At 46.8% G+C, this 20,959-nt stretch overlaps 1 protein-coding gene across 1 annotated transcript in view; it reads right to left on the minus strand.

The window, feature by feature from the left end:
- The window catches only part of LOC8031180 (kinesin-like protein KIN-14I), a 57,141-nt gene that overhangs the window by 4,984 nt on the left and 31,198 nt on the right, over nt 1-20,959 (minus strand). Inside the window, exons 10-14 of the mRNA XM_042288978.1 lie at nt 13,889-14,061; nt 7,977-8,067; nt 5,914-6,141; nt 1,272-1,340; nt 43-245 (exon numbers count right to left, since the gene is read on the minus strand). Of these exons, the coding sequence (XP_042144912.1) occupies nt 43-245; nt 1,272-1,340; nt 5,914-6,141; nt 7,977-8,067; nt 13,889-14,061 (764 nt within the window). The remainder of the gene's footprint in view (nt 1-42; nt 246-1,271; nt 1,341-5,913; nt 6,142-7,976; nt 8,068-13,888; nt 14,062-20,959) is intronic.

Here is a 20,959-nt window from a genome sequence, read left to right on the forward strand (position 1 = left end):
ATAAGCGAAGTGGAGTTAGCAAAAGAGCGGAGGTCTACTCACACGAGAGAATTGACACTTTCTTCGACGTTGTCCACATCGGAGGACACGTTGACGAACATGAGCGTCTTCGCGCTGCCTCCGATCGAGTCCTGCATCAGCATGGTGAGTTTGTTGTTGCGGTACGGTACGTGGGACTGCTGAGCGGCCAGGGCGTGGATCACGTCCCCGAGGGCTGAGAGAGACTTATTGATGCTGTTGGTTTCCTGGAGAGAAAAAAAAAAAAAAAAAAAAGGAATGAAGAATAAGAAATAAACGCGAAAAAGCAGAGCCCGATTTATCAAACGTTTTTGAAAACCGTGTTTGATCGTTAGGAAATGGTAAGATACGTGATATGAAGAGCAAAATCCAACCTAATTTTTCGCCAGAGGCGGATTTAAGAAGGGATGGGTTTCGAGGGCAGGGAACCGCCTCGTCTAAGTTTCCCAAGGGCTCCTATTTTTGAGAGAAAGATGTCATGCATCATTTTTTAATAAAGAAATGTTCATTTCCATGGTGAGATGGCAAATATTAGGTTTAGAAATTAGATCTGGGAAACCCTTCGCCCGAGACGTCAAATCTGTCCGTAACGTCAAATCTCTCTCCCATATATCCGCCTCTTATTTTCGCACTGTTTGATCAAACCTTGTTGTAAAATACTTGAATTTCGCACAAAAGGGGCAAAGTACCTGCCGTCTCTAGCATGCAGTGAAGCGAGAAGGCTCCTTCAAAGTCACGTGACAATTGTTAATAAATCTTAGCATACTGCATAATGGCAGAACAACTTAAATTGTAGTACATATAAGTCTAATTGTAAATATAATAATGATTACTAAAAAGCTGTTGCATCGGTAGGCTCACTATCTTGGGATGTCTGTCTTGTCCGCTACTGAGCAGGATTTCTAGAGCTTACAACAGAGAACGTACACTGCGCGACGGTGTTAGCGCGAACACGACACTGGCACTTTTTTTTCTATGCTTTTTCAAAACGGTATATTGTCGGGCAACACATTTTACTGCGTAGGTTAGTGTCCCAAATGTGCACTTCTACCACGCCAGCAGTTTTCTGATGATAGCTTTTCGACATTACGAGAGAAACAGCGAAAACCGGCGATCGCTTGTTCGTGCTACAAGCGTAGTGGTCAGTACGGCTCAGTTATTTTGCCAAATTGTGAGGAAAATTAGATTTCACAGTACTTCCTTCATATCTGTGATATTAAAAAAAAGAAAAAAAAAAAGACCTGGAGACATACCCTGATGTAGTTGCCTTCCAGGCCGCTTTTCTCCAGGCGTTCGCTTCCTGCCAAATCCACGAGACTGAGCTGCGATGTAAGCGGCCACATATATAACACCTCCCTGCCATCTAATGTAGGGTATAACGTCATCTAACAAACAATCCCATTCACAACACCACATTTCATCCCCGTTTCTATTTAACATTTTCGACTCCAGGGCCCGCTTCCTCGAAGCGCTAACCGCGGCTAAAGTTAGCCGCAGTTCCTAGGAGAGGGGTTTTGAAATCACGTGACTGGGCTCGGTAGGGACGCGGGGAAACATGGCGGTGCCCCGGTGAGTAAGCGCCGCTCGCTTTGGAACTAATATGTCGTTGTAGCTGCACTATCGGGTACGTTAGTCAGCAACAAACGGTGCAGGAGGCTTTCGCTTTGCCTTCCCTCACCTAAATCGCAAAGCATTAGCAATGACCATGCCGTATATCTTAGATAGTCTTTCGATTCTGGCAATTCCTAAGTCCAAATTAACGCGATAATTGTCGGCATGGAAACGACCGGGTATTGATAGCACACAAAAGCAGGCAGCGTCCCAATAGACCTTTTTCTAAATTACCCAAGCATCGAGAAGAACGCTGGAAGTGTAATTCTACGGTCCGCGCGCGCTGGCCTTCCTCTTATAAAAGATTTGAAGTAAATAATCATAATATGGTCTTTGACGAACGCGCGTGCAAGGCAAAATTTGTTTTAGGCTTTTTGAATTAGAACAGTTAGTACTGCAGATGGCAGCACGTGCAACGCGTGTAACTACTCTCGGTACGTGCACCTCGGTGCTTGGGAAATTGAGAAAAAGATCTATTGGGACGCTCTCTGCTTTTGTGTGCTATCAATACCCGGCCGATTGAGTCAAGGCAATCTACTTTCCATAGACGTTGCCATGCCGACAATTATCGCGTTCATTTAGGCTTAGGAATGGCCAGAATCGAAAGACTATCTAGAAAATGCGGCGAGGTCATTGCTCATGCTTTGCGATTTAAGTGAGGTAAAGCAAAGCGAAAGCTTCCTGCACCATTCGTTGTGGACTAACGCGCCCGATATTGCAGCTACAACGACATATTATTTCCAAAGCGAGCGCCGAGCGGCGCTCACTCACCGGTGCACCGCCATGTTTCCCCGCATCCCTACCAAGCCGGTCACGTGATTTTAAATTCCCTCTCCTAGGTACTGCGGCTAACTTTAGCCGCGGTTAGCGCTTCGAGCAAACGGGCCCAAGCCACGGACATTTTCGCTGCGTATTCCCGCATTCGCGAGCTTCTCATCTTTGAAAGTGACGTCCTTGCCGATGGGTGTCTCCGCCTCATTTTGATGTATGATGTAACCACCACTCTTGATTGATGTACCGCATTTTTATTTTGCGAAACCCCTATTACAAGTAATCAATGATGTTCATAATATACAACATCCCTTCATTTTTGGATCCACTCGATAGCTATTACGGAGATCACAAAAAAGAAGTAGAATTAACTTCCCAACCAGAACGAGCGGTCGGGTACCCTTTCGCCGGCTTATGTCGCCTATGATCATCACAGTCATGTACCTGAGTTGGCAATGCTGAGATCACATACTGTACCCCAGACATTGTTAGGGTTTTTATTGTTTTTTAACCACCTTTGGCCTGAAGGCATTTAAAATGCCGTGTGACTTGGATAATTTATGCGCAAAATGGTGAACATGAGATGCCATTATACCATTTACGAATTGGCCACGAGCGCAATAGGGACGTTTAGCACGAGTGCATGATACCGTGACCGTGGGGCGCGCGCTTAAAATCATGCTTCAAACGCTTCGGTAGTGCGGTACGCGGAACACGGTAACGGTTTGGTGAAGAGGAAGCTTTAGCAAACCGTTGCCGCGCTCCACGTACCGCATTTCCTCAGCCTTTGAAGCATACTTTTAGTCGCGCGCCCGGGTAGTACCGTGACCGCGAAGCGCGCGCTTCAAAGCATTCTTCAAAGGCTCCGGTAGTGCGGTACGCCGAACGCGGCAACGGTTTGCTAAAGGTCCCTACTAGAGAGTTTTAGCAGATTGCTTTTTTCGCCCGATAATGACACCCGATAACGATACGATCCATGCCCAAGGCCGCCGGAGGGGAGAGGAGGTATAGTTGTTGGGGCAAAAAAAAACAACCGCTAAAACTCTCTAATGTCTCTGATGTCGGCGTTGAGAATGGATACCGCGACACGTGCCCAACCCCTCTGTGGGTGTACGCTTTGATCGGTTTTTCGCGTAGTTGTAGGCTGACAAGTCATTGGTATGCCACACTGTAAAAAAAGCCAGTGCGTCTATTTTCCCGCACGAAGCCCGGGGTGCCAATCACCGCAACTTATGGAGGCAGCTCAGCGAATGACGACGCCGTAATATATGTTTAGACTAAAAAAACGCAGTCTGAGCTGTGACATTAAGCAATGCAAGCGTGACGTTTTGCATTGCTTAATGTCACAACTCAGACTGCGTTTTTTTTTTGTCTAAACATATGGTTCGGCATCGTCATTCGCTGAGCTGCCTCCGTAATTGCGGTGGTTGACTCTCCGAGTGTTGTGCGGGAAAGTAGACGCACGGGCATTTTTTAGAGTGCACAGCTTGTTCGCGACATTGAGGCTGAAATAAAAAGCCAAAATCGTTCAGCAAAAAAAAAAAAAAAAAAGAATTCCCGCTTGCCGACCGATTCTAAGAAACCCAGCGCCACAAGTCCCATATTTGCATAGATCATTATAAAATGGACCGTTATTTCGATATTTACACCGATACACACTGTATGCCATGTTAACCTGAAATTTAACAAGAGCTTTTTTCTCGAGAGGTTAGGTTTATCGGGGACTTTCAACGCGCGAATTTTCCTGCTCTCGAGGCCAGTTAATAAGCGAGCAGCTTCGCCCTTAATGTTAAATAGATCTATGTTAATCTGAAACGGACTACTTGCGACTCACCCAGCTGATATATATAAATATATATATTTGTTTTTTTCAGTTTGGTGGCAAATATTAGGTCCATTGTTTGAACGCCAGCTTACGAAAATTCCTGGAGTGGTCACGGATCACTGTCTGCACCCACTCTTACATTTTAGTTATTTGGGAAGAAGTTATGATAGAGCCGTAACAAAACAAAAAGCTGAAAAAAAAAAGAACGGTGGCAAATACATGAAGCGGTGAAAGCAGGTCAAATAAAGGTTCACACAAGTCGCCAGTATAGTGTGTGGCTGATTTACAAAAAGTTTATATTTCAGTTACTCTCGAGAACCTGCTATTTCGTTGATATAAGTAACGATGGCTTCATATAAATAGTAATTCCTAGTGCCAAGTAGCATTGGAGCGAGATACAACAAATTCCGGTCACCGTGCTAGGAGATGCCTTTGCTCGTGACTCGTGAGTACCATAGCTTCCTCTATTGGTGACGTGCCCGACCGAAAGCGTCGCTGTGGTCGGCCTTCCACGATTGGCCGAATGCTAACTTTGATGTCGGCAAAGGATTTCTCTTCGACGGAAGTAAGAATAGTGTAAGAACTTCAATTTTGACGGTGTTGGCAGTGTTGGTTTCAGAGCGCTATGATTTCAAGCTTCCACCATGCTCATTACAACCACCCTCGAACTTGTTGTTCGCAAGGTAATGACGTCACGAGAGGGAACCGTAGGAGGGCGCCACCGAAGCATCTCGCCGCTAATACTGACAAAGCCTGGCAGATCGCCACGAGACGCGGCCGCCGGAAGTGAAAAAGGTAGAGCGGCAGACAAGAGGCTTTACAAGAGGCTAGGGTGCCTACATGTCTGTCTGTCTCAGGGTGAGGACGTCCATTGTTGACCTGAGTGTGCCAGCGCGTGACACTCTCGCGCACTCGGTGCGTGACTTAGGCGGCAAAATGGCGTCTATACATTAGCCAAAGCTACGCGCTCGAGCTGAGTGACACCGGATCGCGCGCACTTCAAAATGCATAAAAAAACGATTGGGCGGAAAATGGCTGAGATGTCACCACTCAAGCAAAAGCGCGCGTGTGTATGAAGGCACTCTACAAGAGGCATGTAACGGGCGCCCCGCTGCGGCGAAACGCCGAAACACACTTGTCCCGAGCGATGGAATGTCCGCTCGTGCCACGCGTTCCTCGGGCTGCGGCTTCTCGTCGGCTTTGAAAACCATGTTTCGGGTCCTTGCCGTTCCAAAAGCTGGGCGCTAGCTACAGGCTCCCCGAGAAAGGCTCTATGCTACCAGATCCTCGCGCTTCAAATCTGCAACCGGGCACTCTATGGCTTTGTCATCGAACTGATAGGCTTTATGAGGATAGAGGAGGCGATGGCCGTACACACTGAAGCGAAATAGCGCCAACTCAAAGATAAGAAGAATATGTGAAAGGACCGGGCGCAATCATTACCAACCAGCCCAGCTTTCAACCTTACTACATCGCTTGGTCACACACACACAAACAGTGTTTATACATAAAGTGAGTCTGCATTAGGTGTGCTCGGGCTATAAATAGCTAACTTTTTTTTTCTTTTTCTTTTTTTCGGGGAACAAATTATTACGTTTTCTGCGCTATTGGGAATACACCATCAGAAGATACGAGTGAATACTACATGATTGATATCTGCGAAAACGATGCTGAACCTTCGAGTTTACCTTTCCCCTGAGGACAGAACCGGTCAGCCGATTGGTGCTGCTGATCAGCACCGTTGCCACGAAGTGAGACCGCGAACTCTCCACGTTCATTCGCGTGCAGGCGACTCTCCGGTTCCCCAGGGCCCGTACGAAGCAGTCCAAGAGCTGCGCCGAGTTGGACACCTCTTCGACGGTGGCACCCGGAACGTACGTGTGGCCGCTGGAGTCCTTGCGCACTTCCAGCTTTTCCTGCGAACCGGTGAAGTACGGTTACGTTTTTCCCGAAAGAGTTCTGCGCCTGCGCTAGCTTTGATTTAGTACCCACTGGATTCTTATCTTGTCACCGACCATAGGCAATACTCTTTCATAGCGTGACGAAAACGTCTCCAGATAGGGACACTAGGACTAATGAAAAAAGGAATGTAATAAAAAAGCACACACCAAGATTTGAAGTTTTTATACACTATCTGACTGTAATTGGGCAAATGGGGAAGGATGAGCTCTCAATAAGCTAGTCAGCACGTCGGAGAGAGACAGGCAACAATATACTCTACTTCACTTGTTGCGCGCAGTGGTGTCCTAAGCCACGGGCGGGAGAGAGAGACGAGCGCCGCTTTTGTACGAATTTTGAGTGAAAGTCTAGTCCTCCAGAGTCTAGGGCAGGGGTCCCAAACACGCTACTAGGCTGGAAGCGCGAGCTATTTGTTGAAGGATTCATCTTGGCTGCTTGAACTCTCCGTCAGCAGGAGCAACGGCCAAAGATAAAGCTACCAGCTCGGGATTATCGCCTTTAAAAAAAAGATCACCATTAAAAGACAAGTAATTCTTCGGGGTGTTGCAAGAACAATCATCAGGGAAGCGAAATCTGTCAAATGAACTAATTGTTTTTTAAGATACATGAGTAGCTTGGTTAATTCGTGGGTAAATGAAGCAACAGGCAAAACAGTGTACATACTTGCTCTTTTGATCTTAAAGTGCCAGCACGTTAGCGGGGAGGTGTCATTTTAATTCCTACTATCACATCAGGTCAGGGCCCAAAGTTTCATATAGACAAATCAAATCTAACTACGTCACCGGTAAAACTGAGTTTACAAAAAGCATAGTGCACGGGGTCTCCTCTCTTGTAAATTTTTAACTCCCCCCCCTGTCTAACGTTGGCCCTCGGCCTTTCCTGTGTGGGCTATCTAGTCCCCACGCTCAAATAAGTTTGAGACCACCGGTCTAGGGGGACGAAAGTGACGTCTGGGACACTCAAAACAAGGTTTGGGTAAGAGGGAAGTTGCTCCTTCCCCTCTTCTCCGACTGCTTGGGTTACGCTCTCGCCTCCGTCCCTTTGGGTAAGGCCGTCACGTCCTTTTCCTCCGTCGCTGATTGGCCGGAAGGCGCCTTAGCAGTCACTCTTTGCTATGACACGGTGATACGAAGTGTACTACATCACAAGAAAGAGAAAGAGAGAGAAGAAGCAAAGAAAAACGCAGCGAAGGTTCGTCTAGCACAAAATTACCGTGAGAGCGCAGGCGAGCTGGTGTATATTTACCAATTTGAAGAATAAACTATAGCTGAATGAACCTTTAACTGAGTTTGAGACTTTGTCCTCCTGTCACCCTTTTTTGTATCTTCCACCGGTTGATGATTCTAGTTTTCTCGCCCCAAGCTCGGGTAAGTTTGTTCGTATGGCGTTTGAGTGACAACCTGCAAAGTAGTTATTTTATTGCTGAAACGACGACGAATAAAAGAGCACTCGTTTCTCCTCAGACGTGGGATTCGACACGAATCGACTGAACGAAGAAATCCTCGGCTCCTGCTTTGGAGCCTCTTCGGAACACTGATTGAGAGACAGCGAGACAGTGACTGTCATTCTAATGACAAGTCACTCCATGAGATAGTCTTTTTGTTTTTAGAATCCCGTGTGAGCCTGGGTTATTTTCTTGCCTAGAGTCGACACATGCATTTAGGCAATTTTCCTTGTGCCTTGACAATTTCACCATGCATGCCTGCGCTTCGTCGGCTTGCTGGTTTTATTTGGGTTTTCCTATTTGTTTCATTTGTTTTGCAAGACTCACGCAAAAGGTTTCGACGCTTACCTCCGGGTCACCGTCATTTCTGAGGAGGTCAATAAACCGTTCGTTATAGAGCTCCAAGAAAGTTGCAGTCACCACGAAATCCTGCTTCTCTCTGTCATGAAATTGAAGGCAAAAAAAAACAAAAAAAAGGGCAATCAGCAATGTTGCGCGAACACTTGTAAAAAATATATATATATAAAGCAAACGAATGGCAGCTTTGACAGTCACTCATTGTGTTCAACTTTAATAGATCAACGGACTGAATTAATCAATCAAGCAATGAATCGATCGTTTAGTTGCCATACTGCTACCCACGCTTTCAGTAATGCTACGTAACACGTCCACACATGGCCGAGACTACTTTTGCTCTTGTCACCGCACGAGTCACAGCAAAGATTTTCTAAATGAATCGATGATGGGAGGGATGTGGCCTATTTCAAAGGCTGGTTGGTACACACGTTTGCGTTTGAATGTGATTGATTACGTTGCAAGGGCCAGTGACCCTTTGTGACGAGAGGACACACTGGCGCCACCTATGGGTAGCTCTGAAACACTTACAATCTGCGAACATTTCACAGATAAACTTTTCACCGTGTGTTTCAAATATTCCAAATCTTGATTAACGATCCTCCCGCCTCAGTTACATTAACCATTCGCCTTTTTGCAGACGACTGCGTCATTTACCGTGCTATTGTAGATAACAATGACCACATGCAACTACATAGCGACCTGTCACGCATCGCCCTTTGGTGCGATCAATCGACACCACCTAGGAAGAGGGACTTCGAACCGTGATCGTGCTGTCAACACAGTCAGATCGATCGAGGCGTGAGATTGGGCACGAGTGCTGCGTCAGTGTTCGGCTGGGGCTCGTGTCCAATCAGCGCGTAGAAAGTCGGACTCGGGCCCAACAGCCGAGGCAGCGCCATCCGACTCTGGTGACGTTTCATGAAAGGAGAGTGGTGCGTTCGGCAGGCCTTCGTTGTTCTTGATGGTGTTGGATCAATGGCAGATGGCCCTCAATTTAGATAATGTAAAGTGCTATCACCTTTCTGCCTTTCCATTACTTCTACCTAATGTTATGGACCTTTTCATTTCAGTAGTTGCCTGACCGGCGGGTAGAGGGCGCTGGCGCACTCGGCGCCATTAGGTTGCTTCAATTTGATCGGTTTCGGTTTCAACGTACACGCGATTGTGATGCTATTTCATGCCATTTTCGATTAATTTTGCGATATGTATTTCTTTCTAGTGGCACGCAGCGAATGAAACAATAGTATTGAGCCACTTGGCAAACCACGAAGTGGTTTCGAGCCTAATTTTCGATCTTTTCTTACTAACACTCTGTGCGTCTGATTCCGTCCATCATTAATTTCGGCCAGGTTCGGCGGTGAAACAACTGCGCTAATGCACAGGGAAAAGTACCATTGTCCACGGCCGTACCCGCGGACACTAATTTCAAGAAGAAAGAAAAATAAAGAGCAGGACAAGCTCCGCCTGCAGCGTGCGCTCGTTGCCAGCCGCCGTGCGTTGGCTGTGCGTGCACCGAGCGGTACGGAAGTAGATAGCTCGCGCTCAAGTCAGGTATTGAACTGATCATCTTATATTGCAACATACTATATTGCATGAGTGCTTAGTGAAAAAGCAGGTCGACAACATGATTAACAATCTGGTGAATCACCAAGAACAGATGAACTGACAAGTTTGCTGTTCGATGTTTGGTTTCCGTACACCAACCTTTTCTAACTTCGAGACTGGAAACGTCTTTTATAATGACAGAAAAGTTTCATATAATCAGGTAGATAATATAAAAATGTGATATTGTCTCAGCCTGTTTTATTTAAAGAAATTAAGCGCTCGAGAAATATTTTGATAGACCAGCCTAGGCTGACTAGAAAATTTCTTTTCTAAATTTCTCATTAACAGCATTTCAACATATTGGCCTTATGAAATAAACTTCTTGTTATATGGACATTTCCTTACGACGTTCTCAAGGTATGAGAATGGTAAGATAAGTGAATGCCAGACTTCAAATAAAGTCTGATATTCATCTTCCGTAAAATTTGCCGAAGGAAATTGAAGAGCGCAAAAGAAATGACCTCCGATAAGTTTGGCTGAAGTCGAACGCCAGGCGCCGCCCAATGGGCCTGTGTAGAAAGGTGTTCACTGATTTGAAACGATGCGCTTTGCACATTTTGACGTCGCCATCTACTGAAAGTAACTCCCTATTCGAAGTCAACAACCGGCTGCACTCGGCTGATTTTCATGCAGAAGGATTCTTTTCGGCGTCACATTTTATGAATCATAGGCACTATCAAGCTGTCTGTGGCAGTTTCTTACGCGGGGAGGTCAAATATTTGTGTAGAAATAAATTAATTGAAACTGCATGGTTATATTAAAAAATGACTTAAGCAACTGAAAAACTATGGACATGGGATCAAGTACGATCTAGTATTCCGTGGAATTCATAAACAAACCGATAAAGCGAATGCTTACATCACACACGCGATTAAGAACGTAAAACAGCTATAGGTGTGATATTGCGAACAAACAAGTTGCCTAATGTTAAGGTACCATTATTTCTAGCATAAAAAATAATTCAAACTAAATGTTTCTTCCCGCGCCTTGTCCACTAGTTCTCTATAGAGAACTAGTGGACAAGGCGTCCTTTGATTACACTATAGTGTAATCAAAAGAAACTGTTTTCGATCTGTTGTAACCACAAAACACCATGTTTTCAGGAAAAACACGTGGCTAATTACGCTGAGTGTTTTTGTTTTCTTCCTTCACACCAATGCGCACTCATATATATAATAACATTGGGCTTCCTATTGCAAATGTTCTGCCCTTATTAGTAACCAAACCTCAGTTCTCATAAGTTATTGGTATTTGAACCCTCGAGGCTCTCTTCAAGTCATATATGTATTCAATGCGCGCAAGTGATAACGCTGATTCCTGTTCCTATAAAACCTTTTCACACGTATCCCGCACGCCGACGGTAAACAATATTCAAAACGTGTTACAAAATCAACTACAGAAGTTGCGCCCATAATGATGTAATGCAATTGCATGATAAGTATAAGTATCGGACGACACTTTACGGAGTAAGGCAAGAGACGCCGTGAAAGGCGACGAAAAACACGAATTCAACGCATCCGCCAAGGCGCCGACGGGAGAGCGGAGCAACAAGTTGAAGCAACCTAATGGCGGCCGCATCACGTGATTCCAAGATGGCAGCGCCCATGCGGCGGAGGGTGAAAAGGTCTATACGCCTCGCAAGTGGGCTCATTTTCGTCTTCTGCGCATGAGAAAGGAAGTAGCGGTGACGTCAGAACGCCGAGCCCTGATTGGCTGATCGCGACCCCCTATCTGAGCGTCGTCTGCTCCTTTGCAACGTCGTCTGCTCGGTCTGCTCGCAACGTCGTCTGCGTCTGTCTTACCTTTCCTGCGACTTTCGGAAGTGCCAGGTATTTACGAGCGAGCTCGACTTCGTTTTTCAGAGAGGGCAGACGAAATAACTCGAGCGGTACGTTGTTTTTGTCTAACAACTAGCAGACGCGCATCAAGGAGGGAAGTCAAAGGACTCACTGGCGAGGTGTCCCGAGGCGCCGAGGTTTGTTTGCTAAGAACTGAGAGTGAGGGTCCGCAAGTTCCCTCCCAAATACCTTTTCCCTTCTTTTGTGTGCGGCGAGACTCCTCACTCTTCAACGGCGTCGGCAGGTTGACGCAGTCAACGTTGTCTATTTTACGTCTGCTAGTCAAAGCGATGGCTGCTTTACCTTTCCTGCGTCTGTCGGAGATTCACCGCTTTTTCACCGGCAAGAGTCACCGTTGCCTCGGGAAACAAGGAGATAACAAGAGGAAGAAATTGACCTTTTAATCTAAAATTGAGGTCAGCGATCAACATATAACACGGGAAGGGTTCACAAGGGTCGCGCGGGCATATTCCATTCAGCACGCCAGCCGGTCGTGGGCAGACGGTCGCCGAGTCGCGGAGTGCCTGCTAGGCCTAACTGCCGTGTTCGCTTGGTCGCGTTCGGTGGAATCGTGGCCGTTGGAGCTTTTCCCGGGTGTATGTGGATCCATCGTTCTTGTTCGTCGTGGTCTGTTTCAAGTACTTTTGACTTTTTTCTTGCTGCTTGAAGTCGGGACGCGCGAGAAGCGCATGTAAAAAAATAAACGTCCGTGGGTCGTCGCGACCGCGACGCTGTCGGCCATGCTGATTTGATCGTAACAAGTGCGTAAGACAGCTTCGGAGCTGTCGTAGGATTTCGTCATAACCTTACGAAAATTTAGTTTCGTGAACATGATTTCGTTCTCAACTTTTGTCTTACGCATATTTTTGGCGTAAGATCAATTTTGTGAACCTGGCCTCTGCACTTTCAAGAGTCGCAGGAAAGGTAAGACAGACGCAGACGACGTTGCAAAGGAACAGACAACGCTCAGATAGGGGGTCGTGATCAGCCAATCAGGGCTCGGCGTTCTGACGTCACCGCTACCCCCTGCGAAAAAGCAGACGAACTTGCCCTCCGCATAGCATTAACAGCACTACCCTTGAGAGAACTGCATCTTTTAAATATCTCGGTACAGATATTACAGACGATCTACCATGGGAACCCTCATCGACCACAGAACTGTCAAAGCAACTTATTCTATGGTATATCTCAAGCGAAACCTTAAACTAGCCACCCCAATAGTAAGACAGAACGCATATTAATCATTTGTGCTGTCCAAACTAGAATACGCTTCATCTGTTTGGTCCCCGTGGCAAAATTACATGACATATGATTTAGAAAAAGTTCAGAACAGGGCCCTAAGATTAATTTTTTTCGAGTTTTCTCCCTATACCAGCATCACGAGGTGGCAGAAACGAGCAAATAGTGCGGAATTAACCTTCGGCGTAGAATATCCTGGCTAACTTTATTGTATAAAATTTACCACCTTACCCTAACACTTAAATATGCACTTTTTCTCCCACCAGTCGCATTTTTTTTTCAAAATTAGACAACTCGAGTAAAATTGAACCCAATGCATTGATCCCTTTGTATGCCAACTCATCGATCCTCCTGATGGTCTCGAGATGTATCGGCTTACCAGACTTCATAGTCACTAAACGAAACGCCGATTGTTTCAAAAAGATTCTAGCTACCTACCTAACATTACACTAACCTTTCCGATATTTAAAGGTAACACTCAAAGTGCAAATTATCTCGTTTTTCGAGTATTTGTATTGTACATGAATTGACATCTGCAGTTGTCATTGAAGAGCACTATATATAGTACCACTTATCTTGTTTTACTGACTACTTGCATTGATATTTCTAGATGTATTGACATTTGTACTTTCTAGTCAATTTATTTGTTTGTTTTTGCGAACGTACATTTTGTATTTTGCCTTCTACTAACTTTTTATACTATTTTACATCTCGTGTCGCCCATCCCACGTGTAATGCCCTGTCAAGGTCCCTCAGGGAACAGTAAATAAATAAATAAACAAATAAATTCCGGCAATGTTATAAGTGACTTTTTCTCGTACTTATATTGCTAACTTTATATTACTTTTTGTAGCGCTGTTTAATCGCGTGGGTGCTGGCCTAACTGGACGTCCCGCTGCACATAAATCATACAAAATTCACAGTGTTAGCTACAGACACCACGACAAAATTCCCAGCAGATCCGCCTCAATCATGCCTGAAGCAAGTTTTTGTGCATGCATATATATTCCTCGACCATGTCTCCAGACAGCCAAATTTCTATGAGCAACGTGACAGGACCATCGTGCAAAGAAGGAATACACCTAAGACAGTTTCTGCATACTGACCTTTCTTGATCTTTAAGCTTTGTGACAGCGGCTTAAAGTATCGCTCACGAGTACTAGCTTGACTAACAGGCAAGCTGGCCTACGCAGTGAACGCAAAGCGCCGTTGATGACCTACTCGTTTCCTCGAACCAGTTCAAAGATCCTCCGAAATGCACGCGGCGCTATGCCCTCGGCGTCCAGTTGCTCCGTGTTGGAGTTTCCCGTCAGCGTGTACGTTTTTCCCGAGCCTGTCTGCCCGTACGCAAAGATGCAGACGTTGTAGCCGTCCATGGCTGACTGCACCAAGCTCTGCAAGTAAAAAAAAAAAAAAGGAAAAAAGAAGAGCAATCTTAAAACATGATTTAAATGCCCACACACACTTTTCACAATTTCTTTTTCTACGTGCACATCTCCCCTCTTTTTTTTTCTCTATCCTCCTCCCCCGTGATTTGGCTACCTCCCCTTACACCGCAAGGCCAACACCGCCATAGATACAATGGCCGCAGGGCTGAGTTTAGTATCGTCGAACACAGAGGGCCAGCGATGGTCTTATTCTTTGACGTCAGTGTCGCGTCGGTGTTTGCGGCTTGAGCTTGTTTTCACACTGATTGCACATGAGTTCCAGCCGAACGGGTGTTCTAGGCGTTACCAAAAAAAAAAAAATGAAATACGTTATTCCTTACTTTCAAATAAAAGTAACGCATTGCGGGCCTACGTTACCTGATAATAAAAGGAACGGATTACCGTTACCGACAAAAAGTAATGCGGTTACTTTTTCGTTACTTTCTATTCGCGAGCTAAATTGTTTACTGTTTCCGCCAATGTAAATTTGTGTGGCACCAGAAGGTACCGCGAAAGCTCATCATCGCCATAAGACACGGAGGTGCGTCCATTGGCAAACGAGTTTCGAAAGAAACCTTCCCCTTCTGCTGCGTTCGCTTTTGTAGGGGAAGCGGGGTTCTGATGATATAAGTCATCAGAACTCCGTTTCTTCATGTTTCCACATGAATTGTAACAACCAAAAACGCGGAAGTATATAAGAGGCTGATTTATAACATGTTGGCGCGGAACTTAACAGAAGAACCGGCCTCCCACATTCGCAGGCAAAGTAAGACATACGACCCGAGTTCGAAGCTTTGAATACCTTTTATTCACAACATAGAGAGGTTCAACTGCTTTCGAATGGCTATCGCGGGAGTATTTGTAGTTTTCAGCTCAGATAACTGGTGCGCGACCTTGAAGATCCGCGCCCAGCAAGTTTCATGAGATATCTCCGGAAAGCGCATTCTTGGGCGACGAACAGTAAGGATTGCAGGTTGCCCTCTGGCAAAAAGACAGGCACTGTAGTTCCCGGTAGAAGCGAGAGGTCAGCATGTTAGAAAAACATGACCCTTCTGTGGTGTTAACGAGCGGATGCGGCCGCCTCCAGTCTCATGGTGTTTCGTGTCAGCCAGCGTGCGGATGCGCCGCTAAATCAGAATCCAAAAGCTGATCGGATCGACTAACGATGACGTGACGTTCGAGAAAGATCGCGGCCTGTTGTCAGGCGCCCAGGTGTATATATTGAAGGACGACGAATAAAGGAGGAGGCTTTTTGGTTGGTCTCCGCGATCTAACCGTGACTGTCTAGCGTTGTTGGCCCGCGCCGGGGCCCATCGCGACATGTTGTCAGAAGAGTCCAGTTGATTCCGCAGTTCAACTGGCATGGGAATTGACGAGCGGAAGCCACCTTCATCGGGCATGGTCACTGTCCAGCAGCCTCCAGCCTTCATTTCGACAAAACGGCGGAATGGCCTGCATGGTCGCATGCTTTCGACGAGTACCGGTTTGCGTGTGGCTTGAACGAGCGCAGCGAGGAAGCCCAAGTAAGAACTTTGCTGTACACCATGGTGGCGATCGGTAAGGGCAATTTACCAAAAAATTGGCTTGTCAGCCGACGAAGATTTATTTGACGACCAGGTCGTCAAAGAACGATTCGACTGTCACTTTGTCGCAGCCCGCAACATTGTGCATGAAAGCGCTTGTTCCCACCGCCGCAGCCAGAAGCCAGGCGAGTCCGTTGACCAATGTGTCACGGCTCTGCACACTCTGGCAGAGAGGTGCGACTTCGGAGACTATAAGGAGCGGATGATTCGCGACCGCTTTGTCGTCGGACTTCGGGACGCGGAGCTCTCCGAAACCCTCCAGATGGATGCAGACTTCACGCTGGCGACCGCGCTCGCCAAAGCACGACTCAAGGAAACTGTTCACCAGCAACAGTAGGAACTTCGACTGGGGGCCGGTGACAACGCAGTTATCTCGGCAGCGGAAACGAAGTGGACTTCGTCGCCAAAAAGCCCAGCTTGACACAGGGTCGGCACAAGACGCAAGGCGCAACTCGTTGGGGCATCGCAACGCCTCGACAAGGCAGCGGCCAGTGATGTTTGTTCTGCGGGCAAGCGTCGCATCTAAGGTCGGCCTAGAGTGCCTTCATGTGCGCTTAGCAAAGCGCACATGAAGGCTCCCTAGGTCGGCCTGTCCAGCCAAGTAAGCGAAGTGTCACCACTGCAACGTGAAACAACACTTCAGCTTAATCTGCCGAAAAAAAAAATCGTCATTTCTAGGAAAGTAGGACTTTTATCGCTTCAAGTTCAAACGGACATTGGGGTGCATTTCCTCGGTTCTGTTGGCAATGATTCCGCGAAAGCCAGGTTCATCCATGTTTTCATTTTCGGGACTCCTGTTTTCGCGAAGGTAGACACGGGCGCAGAGGTATCTGTGGGGCCATCTACATTTGCTGGTATCCCGGCAAGACTAAGAAGAACAGAGGCTATCTTGACCGTCATATCGACGAACGCCTGAATGTTCTAGGAGAATTCACCGGAAACATCCACTGGAAAGAGTCAATGATAAATCAGACCGTATACGTAGTTGCGTCGTTGAGCTCAGTACTATAGGGACTTCCAGCGGTGGAGGAACTAGGAGTAGTAAAATTTGTGAATGGAGTGAAATGGAGCGAAGCTTATGAGTCTCGCTACCCTCAGCTGTTCCATGGGCTGTAGGAACTTTCACCGGAAAGTGCACTATACGCCTTAAGCCGGACTCTGTTCTGCATTCGGTTCATGTGACGCGTCGAGTTCCCACATGCCGGTGAGGGACGCGGTCAAGCGCGAACTCGAAGAGATAGAACGTCAGGAGGTGATACGATGTCTACTGAGTGGTGCCTGGGTAAATATTTGACGAGTGTAAATTGGGCTACTCTTAAAAAAAAAAGATACAAAAAAGGAGGGAACGGCAAACGTTTACTTTCCCGGAGCGCGAGTTTTGCGCGAGGGAGCTTGTCTGCTTCCTTTCTGACCGTGCATTACCGCCTAAACGCTCAAAGTAATAAAACAAGCGAGATGTTACCTTCTTTGTGGCGCATTCATACAGGAGGTCCAGCTGCGTTTGCAAAGCCGTTGCGGAGGCGGTTCGCGAGCGACCCTGTTCAAACACAACGAAACGCGGTTGGCGGTTTCTCGGCGATCGCGGGTTTGGCAATCCTGTTTTGCAGACCAGAATCCAGTTTAATGAACGATCCAAAGCCTAAATTGAGCCGTTCTGGCACTCTTGAAGATTTTTTATAAGGCTTTTCACACGCATCACGAGTTCAAGCGGTGAAATAAGTGACATGGACTCACAAAACTAGGCTGCGATTGCCTCGACTTCGCCCACAAGCAAAGCCCAGCTAGACGCCCCTTTCTGACTCAGAAGAGAATGTCCCCGACCCTTTCTTCGAAGTGGATGCTTCCCGCATGAATTACTGACCTTGTTTTCGGGATAATGGGTCAGTCTGTCATCTCCCGTCGTTTGCTTTTACCACTTTCGGAGTAGAGAGCGGCACTGGTGGACCGTGGTGCGGGAAATGTGTTCGGTGCTAGCCGGTCATGGCTTGGTTGGTGGCGGACTTTCCTTTCGTAACTCGCACATCGATGAAGTCTACTGTTTGATATTATGCTCGAATAAATGCCGTAGGAATTACCTATGCATTGTCTGGTACGTACACTTTATTTATTGAGTAGGTTCCTTTTATTCTTTTTGGTAGTAGTAAACGTTATAGGTCGAGCTAGTGCAGGTTCTCTGCCAGCTCCATGGTAGTGTGTTTGCAAGGCAATTAGACTCACGACATCTCTATCGGCCTTCGTGCTAATCATGCACGGGGTCGAAAGCTTTGAGTAGTTCACGTGACTGTTTTAGTGAGTACAAAAGCTGTAATTTCGGCCGATCAGGTTCGGGTACCGAAGTTCTACGGGCGAATACTAAAAAGACAGCGAGCGACGGGCCTTCGGCAACCCGAATAATAAACATACTCTTACCTTAACCAAATCACCGGAACGAACCCCGTTAAGATTGCGAGTCAAGTCATTTCACGGGGGATTCAAGTGACGGAGGTGTACATTAGGTTTCTTCGTTTATTTGTCTGATTCAAGGCTAGGACTTGGACACCATCCCAGCGACAGATGCCATCTTGTTTCGAGAGCCACTGACGTCGCATCAGCGTCGCGTTACGATTGGCTGCCGCTTCGCCATTTCGCGAAAGCGGTTAAGGCAAATCGGTCCCGAAGCGGTTGGCAAAAACGTGCTCCAACCGCTCGATCACAGCCGCTTTGCGGTTGGGAACGTGCGGATCCGCTTCGTGTTTGCGGATTCCAGTGTGAACGCGCAATTAGGGAGTAAGTTTTCGCAGCCGCGATAGGCTTGAATCAGCGCAAGCAATAGCGCTAATTCGTATCCCCGTATGACATGCGAGGCGCTCGTCATTCATCGCGCATGCGTAAAGGTGAGCCCGCTCGACGGCGAGCGCGCTCCCCGCTTCTCCGCTGACACTCCTCGCCGGTAGACATGGAAGTAATCCGTTTCAAGTAACGAGATTACTTGTAATCCGTTAGATTTTGTGTAATTTAGTAATTAATCCATTACTTATTAGGAAATGTAACTTCTAAAGTAATCCCCTTACTTTCTGAGTAACGAATTCCTCAAAATTACTCATTACACTTACACCGTTCAGCGGAAAAAAAAAACAACAAAAAAACAACGTTGGAAGGAGGGCGTTGCAATTATATCTGCTCTTCTAACACGGTCACACAAAATGCGGGTTCGCGGCGAAGGAGGCGCTAGCCAGGGAGAGAAAGGGAATTCTCGGAAAACGCGACAGCGCAGTGTTTCTAGCAATGGAACGTGTGCGTGTGTGCGTGTGTGCGTTTGTGGGGGGGGGGGGGGGCACTAGCTTCAATGCACCCTCCCGTGGCTCGGGAGAAGGAAGGCACAGAAACCTTGCTTTGACACAAAGACTCAGTTCGCCGTTTTATTGCCCAGCGCCTGCGACCACTTCAAGAGAACCCAACGAGCTGGTCCTGACCTTCGCTGCATGCTTCAAGAGCAGAACGCACGTGTTCCAGGAACCGCTAGCCAAACCGGGGGACCAAAGCACGTGCGTGCGTGTATGTGAGTGCCTGCGTGTAGTTCAGTTGGAAGGAGGGAGGGACGGACTCGACGAGGCTTCTTCGGGCATATGCGGTGACCAAGCCATGACACCGAAACGCCGAAATGCCCCCATTTTGTTTTAGGATGAAATGCGAAGGATGTAACGAGAGCGAACCAAGTGCAGCCGGCCCAACCAAGAAGGGAAACGCGAAGGATGTAACGAGAGCGGACCAAGTGCAGCGGGCCAACCAAGAAAGGCGGAAACGAAAACGAACCCAAATGATAACTACCCCCCTCCCCTGTCTGCGTTTTTTTTTTTTTTTTTGTTGATTGTTTATTGAAGTTTCCGCCTAATCGCGCCCATCATACAAACACACAGAACAGCGTGGTGCCTGGCCCCTGTTCACGCCTGAACGTCGTAAAAGCTAAATACTGCAGGCCAACCAGCTATGCGCTTTGTGCCATGTGACTTCCCACTAGTTCGTGGAGCAGAAGATGCGTCCGCGATGTGAAACCGGCAGCTTATTGTAACAGCGAAATCGCATTATAAACTCTGCTGTCATTTTAAACGGAGATCGGACTAAAGCCCTGGTCACTTTCGACGGCAGACAATGAGCAGGCAGGGAATCGCTGCCGAAATTGCTTCAGAGTTCCAAGCCGCATTCTTAGAAATGAGAATGTTGGAGGAAGTTCCAGCTGGGCACGGTGAGGGTTCTCGTTAGTAGACTGTGCATGCGGGAAGTTCGACCAAAACGTTGGGGAAAGGGAAGCGCGGAATAAGCGGTGGCTGACATGGACACTCGAGTTGAGACAGGAGAGCGGCTGTAAACATGTGAGAGACGTGGACGCGTGCTGATAACTAATGATGTTAGTTTTTGATCATTTCTTAACGGCCTACTAAATTCAGCTGTGACTTTGAGCATTAATATTTCAATTTGGCGAACAAGAAAAAAAGAAGTCATTCGGTCGGATAGCTTCCTTCATCAAACAGCAGTCTTCGAAACGTATCCAGAAGCTATTAGATAATTTGTTCTTACTGCTAAATCGTCTAGATTAACAAAAATAGTCCTTTACCAACATGAAGCAGTCAGTGCAAGCAGATGGAAACAGTGTTCTGCAGTACGCTGATGATAAACAAGGATTCATTGGAGTGGTGTGTGTGGCCTCCACCGGAATGCCCAAATGTATTCGTGTTCATGTGATGCAACACTGTATCAATTCATCAGCGCAGGACCCATTTATCTCAAGCACCAGTTTAAGTCATTTATTATTTTATAGATTCGACCTCTTAAAGTTTTTAATCTAAACATATGTGGAAAACCTAATTAAGTGCATTTGATCCGGGTTTTATTTTAGATGAGGCAAAAAATCCCGCCCCAAAAACACTCGGTAAACATTTGATCTATTTTGTAAGTTTCTTTAAAGTAACGCAACAGTAATCAAGTAAGGTAAGGAAGTAGTCATTCGATCACTTTTTACTGCGAGTAATATGCAACGGTAATCAGTTGCACATTAGTTCAAGTAATCGTAATTGTAAATCATTATTTTTTTTCGATTGACGGGCACAAGTCTGCTTGCCGGTCATAACGGTCTTTTCACCTAGAACTCGAACGTTCGAATGAGGCGTGTCAGCAGGGGACCGTTCTTCATTGTTTTCTTGACTTCAATCTCATCTTACGAAGTTGCCGAAAGCGTTGTATTGACTTCAGTCGAAGATCCAAGTCGTGTGCACCGTATGCAGATATAGGGAAATGTTCTGCCTGGG

Source organism: Ixodes scapularis, unplaced genomic scaffold (assembly GCF_016920785.2).
Source record: "Ixodes scapularis isolate PalLabHiFi unplaced genomic scaffold, ASM1692078v2 PGA_scaffold11__112_contigs__length_91849675, whole genome shotgun sequence".
Classification (NCBI taxonomy): Eukaryota; Metazoa; Arthropoda; class Arachnida; order Ixodida; family Ixodidae; genus Ixodes; species Ixodes scapularis.